The sequence below is a fragment of the Gorilla gorilla genome, chromosome 6, assembly GCF_029281585.2.
Source record: "Gorilla gorilla gorilla isolate KB3781 chromosome 6, NHGRI_mGorGor1-v2.1_pri, whole genome shotgun sequence".
Classification (NCBI taxonomy): domain Eukaryota; kingdom Metazoa; phylum Chordata; class Mammalia; order Primates; family Hominidae; genus Gorilla; species Gorilla gorilla.
This window is the reverse complement of record NC_073230.2, coordinates 15,517,070-15,531,603: the sequence shown is the minus strand read 5'-3', so window position 1 is coordinate 15,531,603 and position 14,534 is coordinate 15,517,070. Positions and strand designations below refer to the sequence as shown.

The 14,534-nt window shown below is 35.3% G+C and overlaps 1 protein-coding gene across 5 annotated transcripts in view; it reads right to left on the bottom strand.

Moving 5' to 3' along the window:
* Positions 1–414: 414 nt before the first annotated feature.
* Positions 415–14,534, bottom strand: part of GLCCI1 (glucocorticoid induced 1) — a 119,873-nt gene continuing 105,753 nt past the window's right edge. For 3 of the 5 annotated variants that reach the window (XM_031012841.3, XM_055347208.1, XM_031012842.2), the window contains exons 7-8: positions 4,487–4,607; positions 415–3,301 (exon numbers count right to left, since the gene is read on the bottom strand). In XM_031012841.3, coding sequence (XP_030868701.2) covers positions 2,956–3,301; positions 4,487–4,607 — 467 coding nt within the window. In that variant the 3' untranslated portion in view covers positions 415–2,955. The remainder of the gene's footprint in view (positions 3,302–4,486; positions 4,608–14,534) is intronic. The other 2 variants (XM_055347209.1, XM_055347210.1) reach the window with 1 other exon arrangement.

Sequence of the window (14,534 nt, the reverse complement as noted above, 5' to 3'; positions counted from 1 at the left end):
CAATCTAAACAAAAAAGTACAAAATTAAATTTTATTGCTGCAGCTTTGCTTGCAAGAAATATGCAACTTCCTCTGAAATGATTTCATTGAATTTCAACTCATTTCTATAAATTCTGAGGTATAAAGTGGTGTGAGAACAATGTTTTCTCTATTTAATGGGATCATACCTGGGAACAGTACAAAGACTTGGAACTTAAGACCCCTAGCTTCTCACCTTGTGATGGAGAGTGTGTAAGTTACATGCCAAGAGGAAGCCAGGTTGTAGAAATCTGATCCAGTTAGACACCCCACACCTCCAGAGATGCAGGTCAGGAACTCAATGAGTACAGAAAACTACCATTGCCCCGACCTGAATTTATCTCTGTCGGGTAACGAGCCAACAACCCCAGTCTTTCCAAAAACATGTGTGAACTATTTCAGTTTTACTAATAACTTTATTTAAATAAGACACAGGAACTTCTATACTGAAAAAATACAAAACAAAAGCCACACATTTCCTTGTGTAAAGCCATATTATATGGTAACTCAAATACTGTTCAGCGCAATGGCTAGAATTAAACAGTACAATTATATACAAAATTTAAACAATTTCTGACAAATTTCTACAGCTGGATGTAGGATACATTTGAGCTCAACAACTTCTGGGAAATTTACATGGCAAAGCATAAGCTTTAACACATTTGGTTCAAAACTTTAATATATGCTAAGAACAAATGTACAACACAATTAATATTTAGTATCTCATGAGAAAATAAAAGCACATCACTATAAATATCGTACATCAGATTTAATCACCAAAAAAGCATATTCAGTCCATTTTTCTGAAATTGATATTGATACTATTGCATTTTATTTGGACAAAAGCAGAGTGTAAGATCAACATATTATGTAATGCTAAACCAGTTATCAGAAGTCAAATGGAGCTCATATTTATCTTACGGAACTAGTAATTTTCTCCCTTTAACCATAATCTACAAAATATAGTATTTTCATCAAGGCCTGAGATTATTAGGGTTAAAGGTATCTGCTGCTGAAAAGATTGTTTTAAAAGGTTCCCCTGTGAAAATGACAAAAGTAAACTGAGTCCTTTTTTCCATGACAGTCTCCTACAATATAACACTGACTAATTTAAAGGAGCCAGAATGCACCTTCAGGAGAAAATATTACAGCAAACTTTGGTGGAAAGAAGAGAATTGAGATCATGACAAAATAATGCACAGAATACACACACACACACACACACACACACACAAACATATACATATATATATATCATTTCTTAAAAAAAAAAATCAATGGTGTTGCTTTCTTCTCTATCACTCATCCTTCTTCAACCTTCTTAGAAAATAAAAGAAAAACCCAGGAATGAATGAAAGGAACTGAAACGTTCCTTTAACTGTAGGCACCTGGTTCCCCTAATTCTTAAGAAAATTGTGCCATACACTTTAGGCGCAGATGAAACAACTCTAGGTTTTATTGAACTGAAAGTAGTGGAATACAAAAACTTCGCTTTTGGATACTCTTTGTACTGAAGAAAACAATGAAAGTTAGGCTCTCCCATTGACCAATCAGGAATGCCTAGGGCTCTCTTCACACTTTGTGGAGAACTTGTGTCAAAAGTCTGCAAGTTCAAGGCTATTTTCTTGAGTTTATGCTCTACCTCACAGGTTGCAAATTTCAAAACTACTCATGATTATGTATTATGAGAGGCTTAAATGAGATAGCTTCAAACTACTGCTCTTGTAAGTCACCGAAAAACGTGCTTATGTTGCATCAATTCTGAGACCCAAGTATTCTCTGTAAATGAAGATCATGCACCTAAACTGCTTGAGGAAGACAATAACAAAAAGTATGTCACTTTTTCACCTGCAAAATAAAGAATTTCCAGGGGAGAAACTAAATATAAATGTGTCTTTAGATAAAATGGTAACAGTTGTGACCCTGATGGCTAACATAAACAAAAAAATCTCAACCATTCCGTCAAACACTTCACTTATTTTGAAATTAACTCTAGACATTCTTGTCTTTAAATTTCATCACACACAATGTGGAATGTTTATGTACAGTCCAGTACTGAACACTTTATTTGCAACATTGTCACAGTCCTTTACTGAGCAACACCTGAACTTTTAAAAAAGCCACATGTATACATGTTGAAACAGTGAATGCAACAGTTGTTTTACTTGTAACCACATGACAAAGTGATGTCAAACACCACAGATTTTGCTGGTTCTCCTCATGTTCACCCATGTCCAGGATTATCATTCTCCTAGGATTGAATGCACTTCTTATTCTAAGAATGTGGAATGTAATGAGGAAAGGGAAATGCATAAAATAAGGAAAGGCAAAAGAAGGATGTTCCCTCTTTAGCTTTTTAGCTGTGAAATATTTAATATCCCAATATGATATACATTCCAAGTTACCTGAGTTTAGACTTCAACTGAAGTACCTGAAGCTAGGCCATAGGGTGGGCACTGTGCAACTGTTGTGGCCATTTTTTTTTTTTTTTTTTTGCATTGTATGTATTACAGAAGTTAGAAACAAACACCTGGATCAATTGTAAACATAATCCTGAATTACAGTATTTTCCATAGGACAAAACACAGCAAGACATTTTCTATTTAGACAGGCAACTTTTTGATATAGAGCTTATTTATACTGAAGAATCTGGAACAAAACACAGGACACAGTACTAATCTGTCAAATATACTATGAAATGCATAGTCTCCACTTAAAATGCTGAATGACACACACGTTTTGCAAGCATTACTGCTTTCCACAAAAACTGCTGAATAGGAGTTCCGTCCCTGCCAAGATCAGTGTTTAAGAGATACTTTAGGATGCTGATAAGCATTATTGGTGGTGGTGGTGTTCAGAAAGTTTGTCACTCATGCAGATGTCTGAAATCTTGTTCCTAATCCATGGAACATAGGGTGGAGGCCAGCTCCCCCTTTTTTAGATGATCACATAGTTCTGAGCAGAGATGTGGTCCTCACCCTGCAGTTCCTGCAGGAGCTGCTGCTGCTGGGATGGCTGCTGGACAGAGGCCTCCATGGAGCCCGCTGTGCTGGTGTCATCAGAAAGAGACGTAAAGGAAACCCGGGATGAGAGCTGCTCAACGGTCAGAGTTGCCAAAGCTGAGCTCTGGCCAGAGTTAGGAGAGTTCTTGAGCATAAGGTCAGAAGCAGGTAAGAGGGGGCCTAGAAGTTTTACAGGACAGAAAGCTGATCCGGTTGGGATGAAATTAACCTTGTTTTTGTCAGGACATGAAAAGAGAGGGGCCGAGATAGGCTGACGAGACCTAAAACCATAAAACAAAATTAGATTTATAATCATGAACACAGAAAAAGTTAAGCATTTTCTGAATTAACTGGAGTTCTCTAAAACAGCTAAAATGTAAATGGCAGGAGATGGGTTAAGTGTATACAGAGGGGTAAACATCTTCCATAGCACAAGTCAGCTGGCAGACTATTCATGCACACAGCACTGAAGTGGTATTTCAGACAAAAGGATTTTCAAAAGAACCAGGAAGGCAAATATTTAGAGATCATTAGTTTGCTTTTAATTATTTAGGAAGGTGGAAAAGTCTTCTACACTATAATTGAAGATTATGCAAAGTTAGAATGACCTTTTCTGTTAAGAAAAAGTATACCAGAGGCAGGGGGCATTCGTCCATCACGTATTTAGTTTTAAACACTTTCTCCTTTTTTCTTTCTAGATAGACTTCCACTAGCACAGATGGGGGGTGGAGTGGGGAGGGGAGAGTTTCAGTGGTCTCTCAAAAAGCCAGTCAATTCAACAGAGGTTGGGTCCACAAGCCCTTCCTCTCCTCCTGTTCCCAGGAGCTAAGCCATCAGCTCCTGCAAGATGGGTCCTTCTATGTTGCAAGAGCACTGCACCCTCCACTAGGCAGCTGCACTGGAACAAAGGCATGAGGGCATCCAAGAACCACACAGTCTTCTTCTGAGCTACTCTGCCCAGTGTTTACAGCATGAACCTCTTTTTCTAATTTCATTTCTAACTTACACGTATTAAAATTTCATTAAGATAACAAACCCCTTGTGAACAGGAAGTCTGAATAAGCAAGCTAGATGAGGCTACAGGGAAGGAGACTAATTTTCTGGCTTGTGGAGTACACTGTCTTTAAGCTAGTCACACATGGATGTTAACTTTGCTCCTAAAGTCTCTTTGTTACCATCTAAACTAAGAGTTCTTGAAATGACAATTCTTAATGATTAAAAATAGATTTTTCAGGTAGTAAGAATAAGTTTCCAAGTGTCTTTGTATTGGCTTATACATTTCCAACATACAGACTCCAACTCTCCTTCAATAAGATCTCTCTTGCCTATTCAATTCTCTTTACATAATTTGCTCTTGAAACACATTATCAGCTGGATAGAGTAGTTGATTCATATGTAATCAACTGGTCTCAGTAAAAAGCTTTACAGCTTTGCAGATCCCAGCTGACAGAAAAGACATTACTTACGCCATTTCCTCAAAGACCTTCACTCGCTCACATCCCTCTGGGGGCTCCCGTTTGAACATGTAGCTGTTGTTTGGTTTGGGAGATGAAGCATACTTGGGTAACGGTGAGCTACTCCCACTGTCTGTAAATTTAAAGCAGTTATATTAACTAGTGATTGAAAGCTCTTTTAAACTTGATTTCCAAACAAACAGCCTTTTGCACAATTTATCCACTACTGCCCCTATGCTTTGACCAGTCTCCTTTATTGCAAAGCTATTTCTTATACCCTGTGTAGCATATTTCTTCTAAATAAAAACTTCAATGCAACAGTAATCTGCCATACCATAGAACATAAAAAGGACATTTTGGTCCAGAAAACTGCATTTTGAATACAACAGAGCTGTAATCCTGAAAACAAATATGTTATTTATTACGTATTTCAAGAATGCAAATGATGGGGCAATGTGCTTAAGTCACACAGAAGAATAAAACAGATTATAATGATACAGGGTTCTCTACATGCCTTCTCACTGCCCAACCAATTTAACGAAAATGAATAATATTAATTACAAAAGTTCTTAGCAGAAATGTTATTTTTGCTAAATATCATGAATAACACGTACGCAGGGGAAAAAACAAGTTTATAAAATGTCTCTTTCTACCTACCCAACATAAAAAACAATTTGCTCAGAATTTTATCTTTAAAATGTTTATAAAAAAAGGGCTTTTTCAGCAGAATTTGTATTTTTGCTACTAGAAGACATGCAAAATCTCCAAACATCTCTACCTAACACGTTTTCCTCATATTTTTGGCCAAAAAGAAAATGGTCTATTCATGAAAAGCCATAAAACCCATATGCAATTTCTCCCTTTCCTACCTGGCAAGAGATTTTGGAAATTCAAATCCACTAAAATGTGTCATTATTTTTGTAATATGCCAAGTTGTAAAGTCAGTAACATGTTTGTATACAATAGTCCTATTTAAACAAATTCTGACTTAATGCAAACCTATCCCCACTGCTAAAATACTAAGCACATGATATACTGAAATGTATTATTTTCATCTATTTGAAAGATAGCAACAGTATCATAATTATGTTCATCACAATTTTGATAAGTTGCTTTAGTTTAGAATATAGAACACAGTCCAATATTTAAAATCTGAGTAATAAGAATGTTTTATCATCATTAATGAAGTTATAATACATGCTTAGGAAGACGACCCTTGATGCACACTAATACTTGTTAGTCTTGTGAATGCAGATTTATGCTTATATTTGAACATGGCTATAACTTTGGCTGGGAAACCACTGTCTGCAAAATAATAAGGTTATACTATTGGGAAAGCTAGAAAACCACACAGTTTCTCTACCATTATTATGTATGATCCTACAGAGTAGGCACCAAAGAGCCTCCTGGAAAAAATTAAGTCTTAGAATGAAATTTGGTTTCTTCATATACCATTCAGATTTGAGAATTTTCTTAAGTTTAATATTTATCCTATATCTTGCATGAACAAATGGGAGGAAGGAAGAGGAATAGGATTGTCTCAGGTTGATACAAAGCCTGATTGGAGGTCTGAATTTGCTGCCCTATTTAAGCTAGGCTAGACAAGACTGGTCCATGATAAAAACAAACAAAAAACCAAACATCTGATGAGAATAAGGCCTCAAATTTGGTGTAATATAAAAAATATGGCTTGACCTTACCTTACCATGCAAACAGCAACAAACCAGGCAAAGGAAATATATGAGATCAAAAATACAAGTAAGTAGAGAGGATGGACATCCCATTCTTCATGATGTGCATATTTCACACTACATACGTGTATCAAAACATCTCATGTACCCTATAAATATATACACCTATGTATCCACAGAAATTTTTAAAGTAAAAATAAAACAAGTAGATATGGCATAGAATGCCTCCATGGAGATTACTGCTGGACATAACTTAGCCTACACGGCACAAGCAGCGCATCAGCCTCAAACCATGGGCTTGATGCCATTAGCAGTCATGTCAGTAGTTAAGGATCCACCCTATTATCACGTAAGAAAAGTCATCTTGGCCACAGTTAGTCTTCTGTGTTCTTTTTCTTACTACATCATCAGGCCTATCACATTCTTTCAGTATTTTACTGATGGTTTCAAAGGACTTTCTCATAACTGAAGGCTAGATGTGAGTTGGCTAATCTCTCTGCAAAACTGATTATCTTCCTGTTAACAATCTAGAATAAGTAATTTTTCTTCTTAAAATATTTCTAATTTCAGAGGCTGTAAGTGCATCTTTTAACAGAGTTTTACCCTCTTAAACATTATTCTGCTTTTTTGCAGGGTATTAATGTTAAGTAAACAAATATACTGCTATCCTAGACAGGCAGTGTTTAGTGTTATTATATCTGTCTTTTCAATAAAAATTTTTTTTAATTGAATATGTATTTAATGTTAGATGGTCTGGAAAGGCAAAGGTTGAAAGAAAAAAATTTTGAGACTATAAATAAATATTTGCTAAATCTGGAGTTTTTTCCTTCAAGTTAAGTATGCAATCGGAGAGACTGTAAATAGGGGTCAGGGAATGGAGACATCCAGTCTGTGGCTTTAGCTCTTGTTGTATAGTTCTATGTTACCTGGAATACAATCATCTCTCTGGATTTCTATATAATGAAAGGAATTGCCATTCATGAACTCTAAAATTCTGTGATTTTTCTTTAATAGTTCTAACATACAAAGAAGACATTTTACATATATATTTTTTCTTGCCTTACAAAGCGGCACGCTTTAAAAACAACCCATATGACCAACCTATGCTACTCATTCCAGACTTGAATGTACAAACTATTACTATTCATTTAAAACTCTGTGTTGAATTTAATAGCCACATTTCAATAACAGAACATTATAAATATAAATATGCCTGCTCAGGAGATTCAAGATGAGAAGTCTCATGGCAATCTTAATTGAGTCTCTCTTGTTTACCAGTAATGGTAAGTTTTCTCATTCTGGCATTCCGGAGAATAATATAGGATCATAACTAGAAATACAGTTGAGATTAGGTTAAATGTTACTTTATGACTTTTAACATCATAGCTAATGTCAATAAAATTAAATGCAGTGAATATAATTATCCACATCTTTCTGTATTCACAAGTCTCATTTTTATATATTTATAACAATCACTCAACTCTGAAAATCAAGAATATGGAAAAATGTGATTGCTGTTTTATAACAGATCATACATATGCATTTGTACCATATTTACCATTAAAATACGAGTAGCTTCTGAAATACTTTTAAACATATGATAATAAATTAGAGCTTGGAAAAATTAGAGAAGTTATTCAAGTTTGGAATTTCATATAGAAACAATACTCATTAAACTACATGTACTTGTATAGCTTGAGTATTCTGAAATTCTTCTGATTTTTATTATATCTGGTATATTGTGGGGCCCACAATTCTTGTATAAAAAATTATACATTTGAGCACACCATTGCACTTCAGCCTGGGTGACAGTGAGACCCTGTCTCAAAAATATATATATCACATATATAAAGGTTGATTCATTTATGCAGGTAGTATGTAAAATCTCTGCCACGGTTCTATTCTAGCCCTAAGTCTATAGATGTGTTTTATCTCTATCACATTACTTTATTAAATTAAGTAAAATTGATTCTAAAACAAGCAATAATAGAATAGTGGTTCTTAACCAGAGTTTTCTTTCACATTAGACTTATCAGATGTTTTAAAAAGATCAATGTCTAGACCTCATTCCTGAAAGATTCTGATTTAATTAGTCTGGGGAGGAGCCAAGCATTGCCTTGGGGTGGGGAGGTGGGGGGTAAAGCTCCCACGTGCACCTGAAGCACAGCCATATCTGAAAACCAATCATGAAATGGTTAAGAACATTGATTTGGAGTGAGGCCACCTGACTTCTTCCTAGGCCTAGGTGCATGGCATAGGGTAAGTCTGATCCCTCTGTTTTTTGATCTATAAAATAGAAAATACCACTGACATGATAGCTGTGAAAAATATATGTAAAAGGATTAGGATAAGCGCTGGGCGAGGTGGCTCACGCCTGTAATCACAACATTTTAGGGAGGCTGAGGCGGGAGGATCACTTGAGGCCAGGAGTTCGAGGCCACCTGGCCAACATGGGGAAACCATCTCTACAAAAAAAAAAAAAAAAAAAAAAAAAGACCAAAAAACAAACAAAAAAAGGATTAGGATAGTGCCTGAAACACAGTAAGTGCTGAATATTATTATTATAGTAAAAAGTAACACATCATTTCTAATTTGAAAATTAAAAATGATGAACCATTCAAAAATTAAGTGCCTCTTCTGCTCCCTCTTGACAGAAGAGAGTAAAGGAAATGTTTTTAATAGATTTGTGTACTCTACTCCGGTACATACAGATACAATTTTATTTCTGAGAGAGAAGCAGAATAATATCTGGAGTACCAGGTTGTCCAGGTTTATAACTGCCTGACATGAACTCTGCCAGTTCATGATGGCATCCTTTAGTGTAAAGAGATCTATCATCCTGAAATTAAAATCAATGCTTAAAGCATGCAGATTCTATAGACTACTATGCAAAGAAAATACTTTACTTTCATAGTATATGCAGCAATAACCAGTAGAATGTAATTCTTATTCTATCTTTCCCAGGTAGTTAACTGACTAGGAAAGTGAGTACACTGTTCAACCAACACTTTACTCAATGACATACTAAAGCATAAAATTGGCCAAGAGAATTAAATTAGAAATATGACTGACTGAATAGTACTTAAAATTACTACTCTAGTGTTAAAATACACTTATTTTGCTTCAGGAAATGAAATTATCAACTATAATGGGGTTTGAAGGCCTAATGAAATCAGCAGAAACACACAATTGTGTATCATTTCTTGGCAATGAACTTTAAGAATCAGGTTGTATTACCAATTGTATTAAAAAGCCTGTATTTTCAGTTAACTCCAAGACCAACTTGGAAACTTACAAGTAAGGAGAACATTTGGCTTTTACAAAGAGCCTCTAAGGTTTTTCTAAAATTCAAAGTTAACACCTTGTGAGAATACTAAAGAATTGTAATGAACCAAGACATCAGCTATATGTAAGATCTCCTTTAGATCAGCATTCAGCAAAGAGTACAGGGGAAAAATGACATCAGAACCTTTTATTACTTACATTTATAAACTTTGTTTCAAATCAGATTGATTTTTTAATAACCGGGACTCAACTTACATTCCAAGGCCCATTAATTAAATATTTATTATACGTAGGAGGTATTTTATATTTTGTAATCACTTCTCATTCCATAAGTATGAATTAAATTGATGCCAACTTACAAATTCAGCCAAAAAGTTACTCTTTTGTTTTTGTGTACTCAAAATAAGTACAGTGCTTCTTCCACAACATAATCTTGATATGCAGAACAACAGTGCTAATCATTATTGTTGATATGCTTACTCACTCTAAATCTGATATGACAATGAAAAATGAAAACAAGTCACTTTTAATCTGATATGACAGTTAAAACTGAAAATGGTCCTCAAAGCAATTTATAGACTAAAATAATGATTGTAAATCTTAATGGTAAAACTAAACAAAATAAACTGGATTGCACAAAATATTTTGTATCTTGCGCAAAAGTAGGTATCTCAAGAAAATCACTGTAATACAATCTTAATTTTTATATTGTCAAGTTTATTAAATGGCAAAATTTCCAGGAACATCAGTTTAAAAAAAAAAACAAAAAACTGAAACACATTGTTCATGTTAAACTGCTCCTAAGGTATCCTACAACTGTGGTCTCCCAATAAGAGAGGCATGAAACAATCTGCTGACGTGTGGGGAAAAAAAATCAGTGCATTATACATATTTACCTTTTATCTTTAAAAACAAGTAAACTTTACTAACATTTAGGGAAAAAAGAACATTGGAACTTCTAATAAAAATTTCACTACAATTTTAAATATTCACTTAAATATTTACTAAGCATTTACTATATTCAAAAGAGAAGGCAGAGCAAAATGCTATCAATGTTGTCAGCGCAACATTAGATAAAATTTAGCATTTCCTCTTTTTAAAAAAATTCTTGCTAAAGGGAAATGGTATTATAATGTCTTTAGGCAGAAACTATAATGTCTTTAGGCAGAAACCAACATGGAATTTTAATCATTATAGTCACCTTAAAGTCTATTCCATCTCCAATATTTACTACCTTATTAATGATGGTAATCATTTCCACATCTCCCATGCTGGAACTTCATAAGAACTTTGCTGTTATCTTGATCTCCTCCTCCTCCCTCACCTCATACATCTAATTGGCCACCAAATGCTGTTGACTCTTCTTCAGCCCCTTTCATCCAGTTCCTCTGACCTTGCTATGTCTCCTCATCTTTGCCCTATACCTGTGGTCTCCCAGTTAAGAGGCATGAAACAATCTGCTGACATGTAGGAAAAAATAGAGCAATTAAATATATTTATTTCTACATTTATACACACTTTTAATCTTTTAAAACAAGTAAACTTTAACAGTTTGTAGAATGAATTATATACATATATCACCTAGAAATATATAAACTTTTATTAGGGGTACAGATTCAAAATTGCTGACAAGGGTGTGGAATAAATAAAGTTTGAAAATCACAAGACTAGACTATTAACATGGCTACTTATTTTGCCCTCCTACTGCCTCTACTTCTGTGTCAACGTGAGTTAAAGTTCTTAAATGTGAAGCTGGTCCTATCCTTTAGCTGACAAAAGATCTTTCCTTGGCTTTTCTTTCTCTTAGCAAAGCTTACAAGGACCCTTATGAAATAGTGTCCTTTTTTTTTTTTTTTTTTTTAAGACGGAGTCTCGCACTGTCGCCCAGGCTGGAGTGCAGCGGTGCGATCTCGGTTCATGCCATTCTCCTGCCTCAGCCTCCCGAGTAGCTGGGACTACAGGTGCCCGCCACCACGCCCGGCTCATTTTTTGTATTTTTAGTAGAGACGGGGTTTCACCGTGTTAGCCAGGATGGTCTCGATTTCCTGACCTTGTTATCCACCTGCCTTGGCCTCCCAAAGTGCTGGGATTACAGGCGTGAGCCACCGCGCCTGGCCTAAATAGTGGACTTTCTAAATCTCCAGTCTCACTGTTTTCTTCTCTCCACCATTCACCCCTATACCCCAACCATTCAATTTCTTACTGTTCTGTACACACCGGGCCCTTTCACAGCTGAATGCCCATATAAAGACTATTCCTTCTGTAAAGGCAGCAAGATGTAATCAGGTTCCTACAAAATATCTTTGTTGGCATGTAGACGCCATGGAAGTTAGCTAGGTTACTTAATTTCTCTAAGCCTCAGATTCTGGGACCTTTAAATAATGACAATGTCACCTACCTATAGGACTGTGGTAATATTGGAAATAATAAAAATAAAATCACCTGAACACATTTAATCATCATAACAATTCTATGAGGCAGCTATCCCCAATTTATAGGTGAGGAGATACAGATAGATTGAGTAGCTTGTCCAAGGGCACATAATTAAGTGGCAGAGCAGGGCTTCAACCTGGCTGCCCCAGAGTCAATGTTCATTATTGTTATGCTATCTGTTTCACTAAGTTTGGGTCTATCTCAACTCCAGTGTCTTTATTAGAGATGTGAGGAGCTGACTAGATGATCAAGTTCCTTCCAATCTAACATTCTGTTTCTAATTAAAGGCTTACGGCTCAGGCAAGAGCTTCACTGGGTCTGCCTTCTGTCAGTGTCACAAGGAGACAGTGTAAGGAGTGGTCCCTATGAGTTGATACTTCTTCTCAGAGGAACACAAAAGATAATGGGGGAGGAAAACTCCAACAGATTCCCTTTTCCTTGAACCTAGTTGACACCCTATTATTTTCCACCCAGTTACTATCAGAGTTTACTGGTTACCAGCATGACCAACAGCAAGAAGGGGAAGATGAGACAGTTTTAGCAGTTACTTCCTTTCCCCTTATTTCTACAGCAAATTTGAACTTCATGGCCTCTTTCCCACCAAAAGCCTATCACTAAATTTAGCATAATCTTAGTTTAATTATTCTTGGTTTTTATTTTTATGAGGAGTATCACACACTCTTCATGAACATTAAAAGCCTAACATAAAATTTAACAATTCAAAGAAAACACATTTTCAACATAGCTATAAAAATATATCCATTAAAAAATGGGCATATCATGAACAAAGGTCTTAATACTCAAAAAAATCTCCATTAAGCACTACACCATGCTAGGCACTAGTTTATTCACTGAGAGTAAAGCACTGACCAAAATACGGTCATTTACTCTTGTTGGAGCTAACATCATGGTAAATAGACAAACAATTAAGTGAAATATATATGCAGGTATGTTAAAAATTTTTGATTTGCTTATATTCTAAACTGAGCAATAATGGCTAAAACTGAGTTGTATATTTAAGTAGTTTTGAATTATGAATAATAACTCATAGACAGCTATCACAGTATCTGCCATTGTTACAATTGTTAACATTTTCAGAAAGAAGGGACAAGGGCATTTACTGGATACTTATTTTGTGCTGTTAGACACTGGAATGTATGTATCTTAAGATGCTTTCTTGAAAGACAGGTAAAATGACCTTAGGGACATGAATTCTAGAATAGATCAATTTTAACCTATAGACTAACTCCTTTGTTGGAATAATATCTTTATATGCTGTAATTTTACCACCAAAAGGTTCTTCTAGGATAATAAGCGCCCTAGAACCATATAAAGAGAATATTTTGATAAACACATCCAGGTTCAAAAGCAGTGATTTTTCAAGGTGGGGTAGCTCTAAGTAGTATACCCATCATATCTGCTTTTACAATATAAACCCCCAAAAGAAAAGTGCCATAAAATCTTGGCTGATTTATCTAAAAAATAGAGGGTTAAAGCATAGTAAGGGCACAGGTCAAAAAAAGGTCAAGAAATAGAGCCCTAGAGATAAATACAAGTATGTTAAAATATATGTATAAAGGAATAGGAAGATGCCAAAAGCAGTCTGTTTCAAAAGTCTGCCTAGGGTCAACCCTAGACTCTGAAAAGACAAAATTAATACTTTTGATTTTTTTCTCCTAAGACCAAGGGAGGCTCAGTCCTAACACTAAAAGTTTAGCAATAGGAATATTTATGAGTTAAATCACAGAATGAGTTAAATAGGCTTATATGCATTGGCTTGGGAAACTCTATCCACATAGTGTACACTGTTCCTTCAGGAAAATATAGCTTAAATTACAAGTAATCAATTTAGGGACTCTTGGAATACAACTCTACTCAGTAGTTGGCCTGAATCAAACGATTCCATTTATTTCATGATTACAATAATCAATGTTTCCACAATATCCTGCAAAATTGCAGAATTTTATAACAACTGCATAAGTGAACTGTGCCAAAGATCAATGATAAGTAGCTGACTGAAGTCTACATTTTGTGGCTTATCCAGCACCAGTTTGGCTACCATCAAGCAACGCTGGCAGAGCTGCTTAAGAAACTAATATTCCGACACTGCCATCTGTATTATATAAATGGCTATTTTTGTTCCTTGAACTTTATTTTGGGTATGATAATGTGGAAGAATGTAAGCTGCATCTTAGGGTTCATTCTGATGATGTCAAGATGAGTGCTCTTATTCTGGATCTCTGAATTCTCCACACAGAGAAGAGCAATAGTAGTTCCTATGGCTATTAGTTAGCCTGGAAACTTTACACATGTGACCAGTGTGACCAAGTTGCCTTCAGTCTTTAGGTCACTGGAAAAATCTAGTAAAAAATAAAAATGAGACACCAAAAAACCCATTCACTTGAAACAAGTCTCTCAATAGCTGAAACTTTCTTGACAGAGTGTTTTTGTCCTGGCATGACAATCCATACAGGCAAAGAAAAAAACCAATGTGCGATGCACATTGATAATACAAAATTATTTTATAGGTCTCAAATTATACATAATTCATAGCGAATAGATGTTAGGAACACACAAAAATGATGTTAGCAAAGTCAGAAAAAGAATACGTATATAAAATGAATACTAGAAAAATAATCAGCTCACCAGCA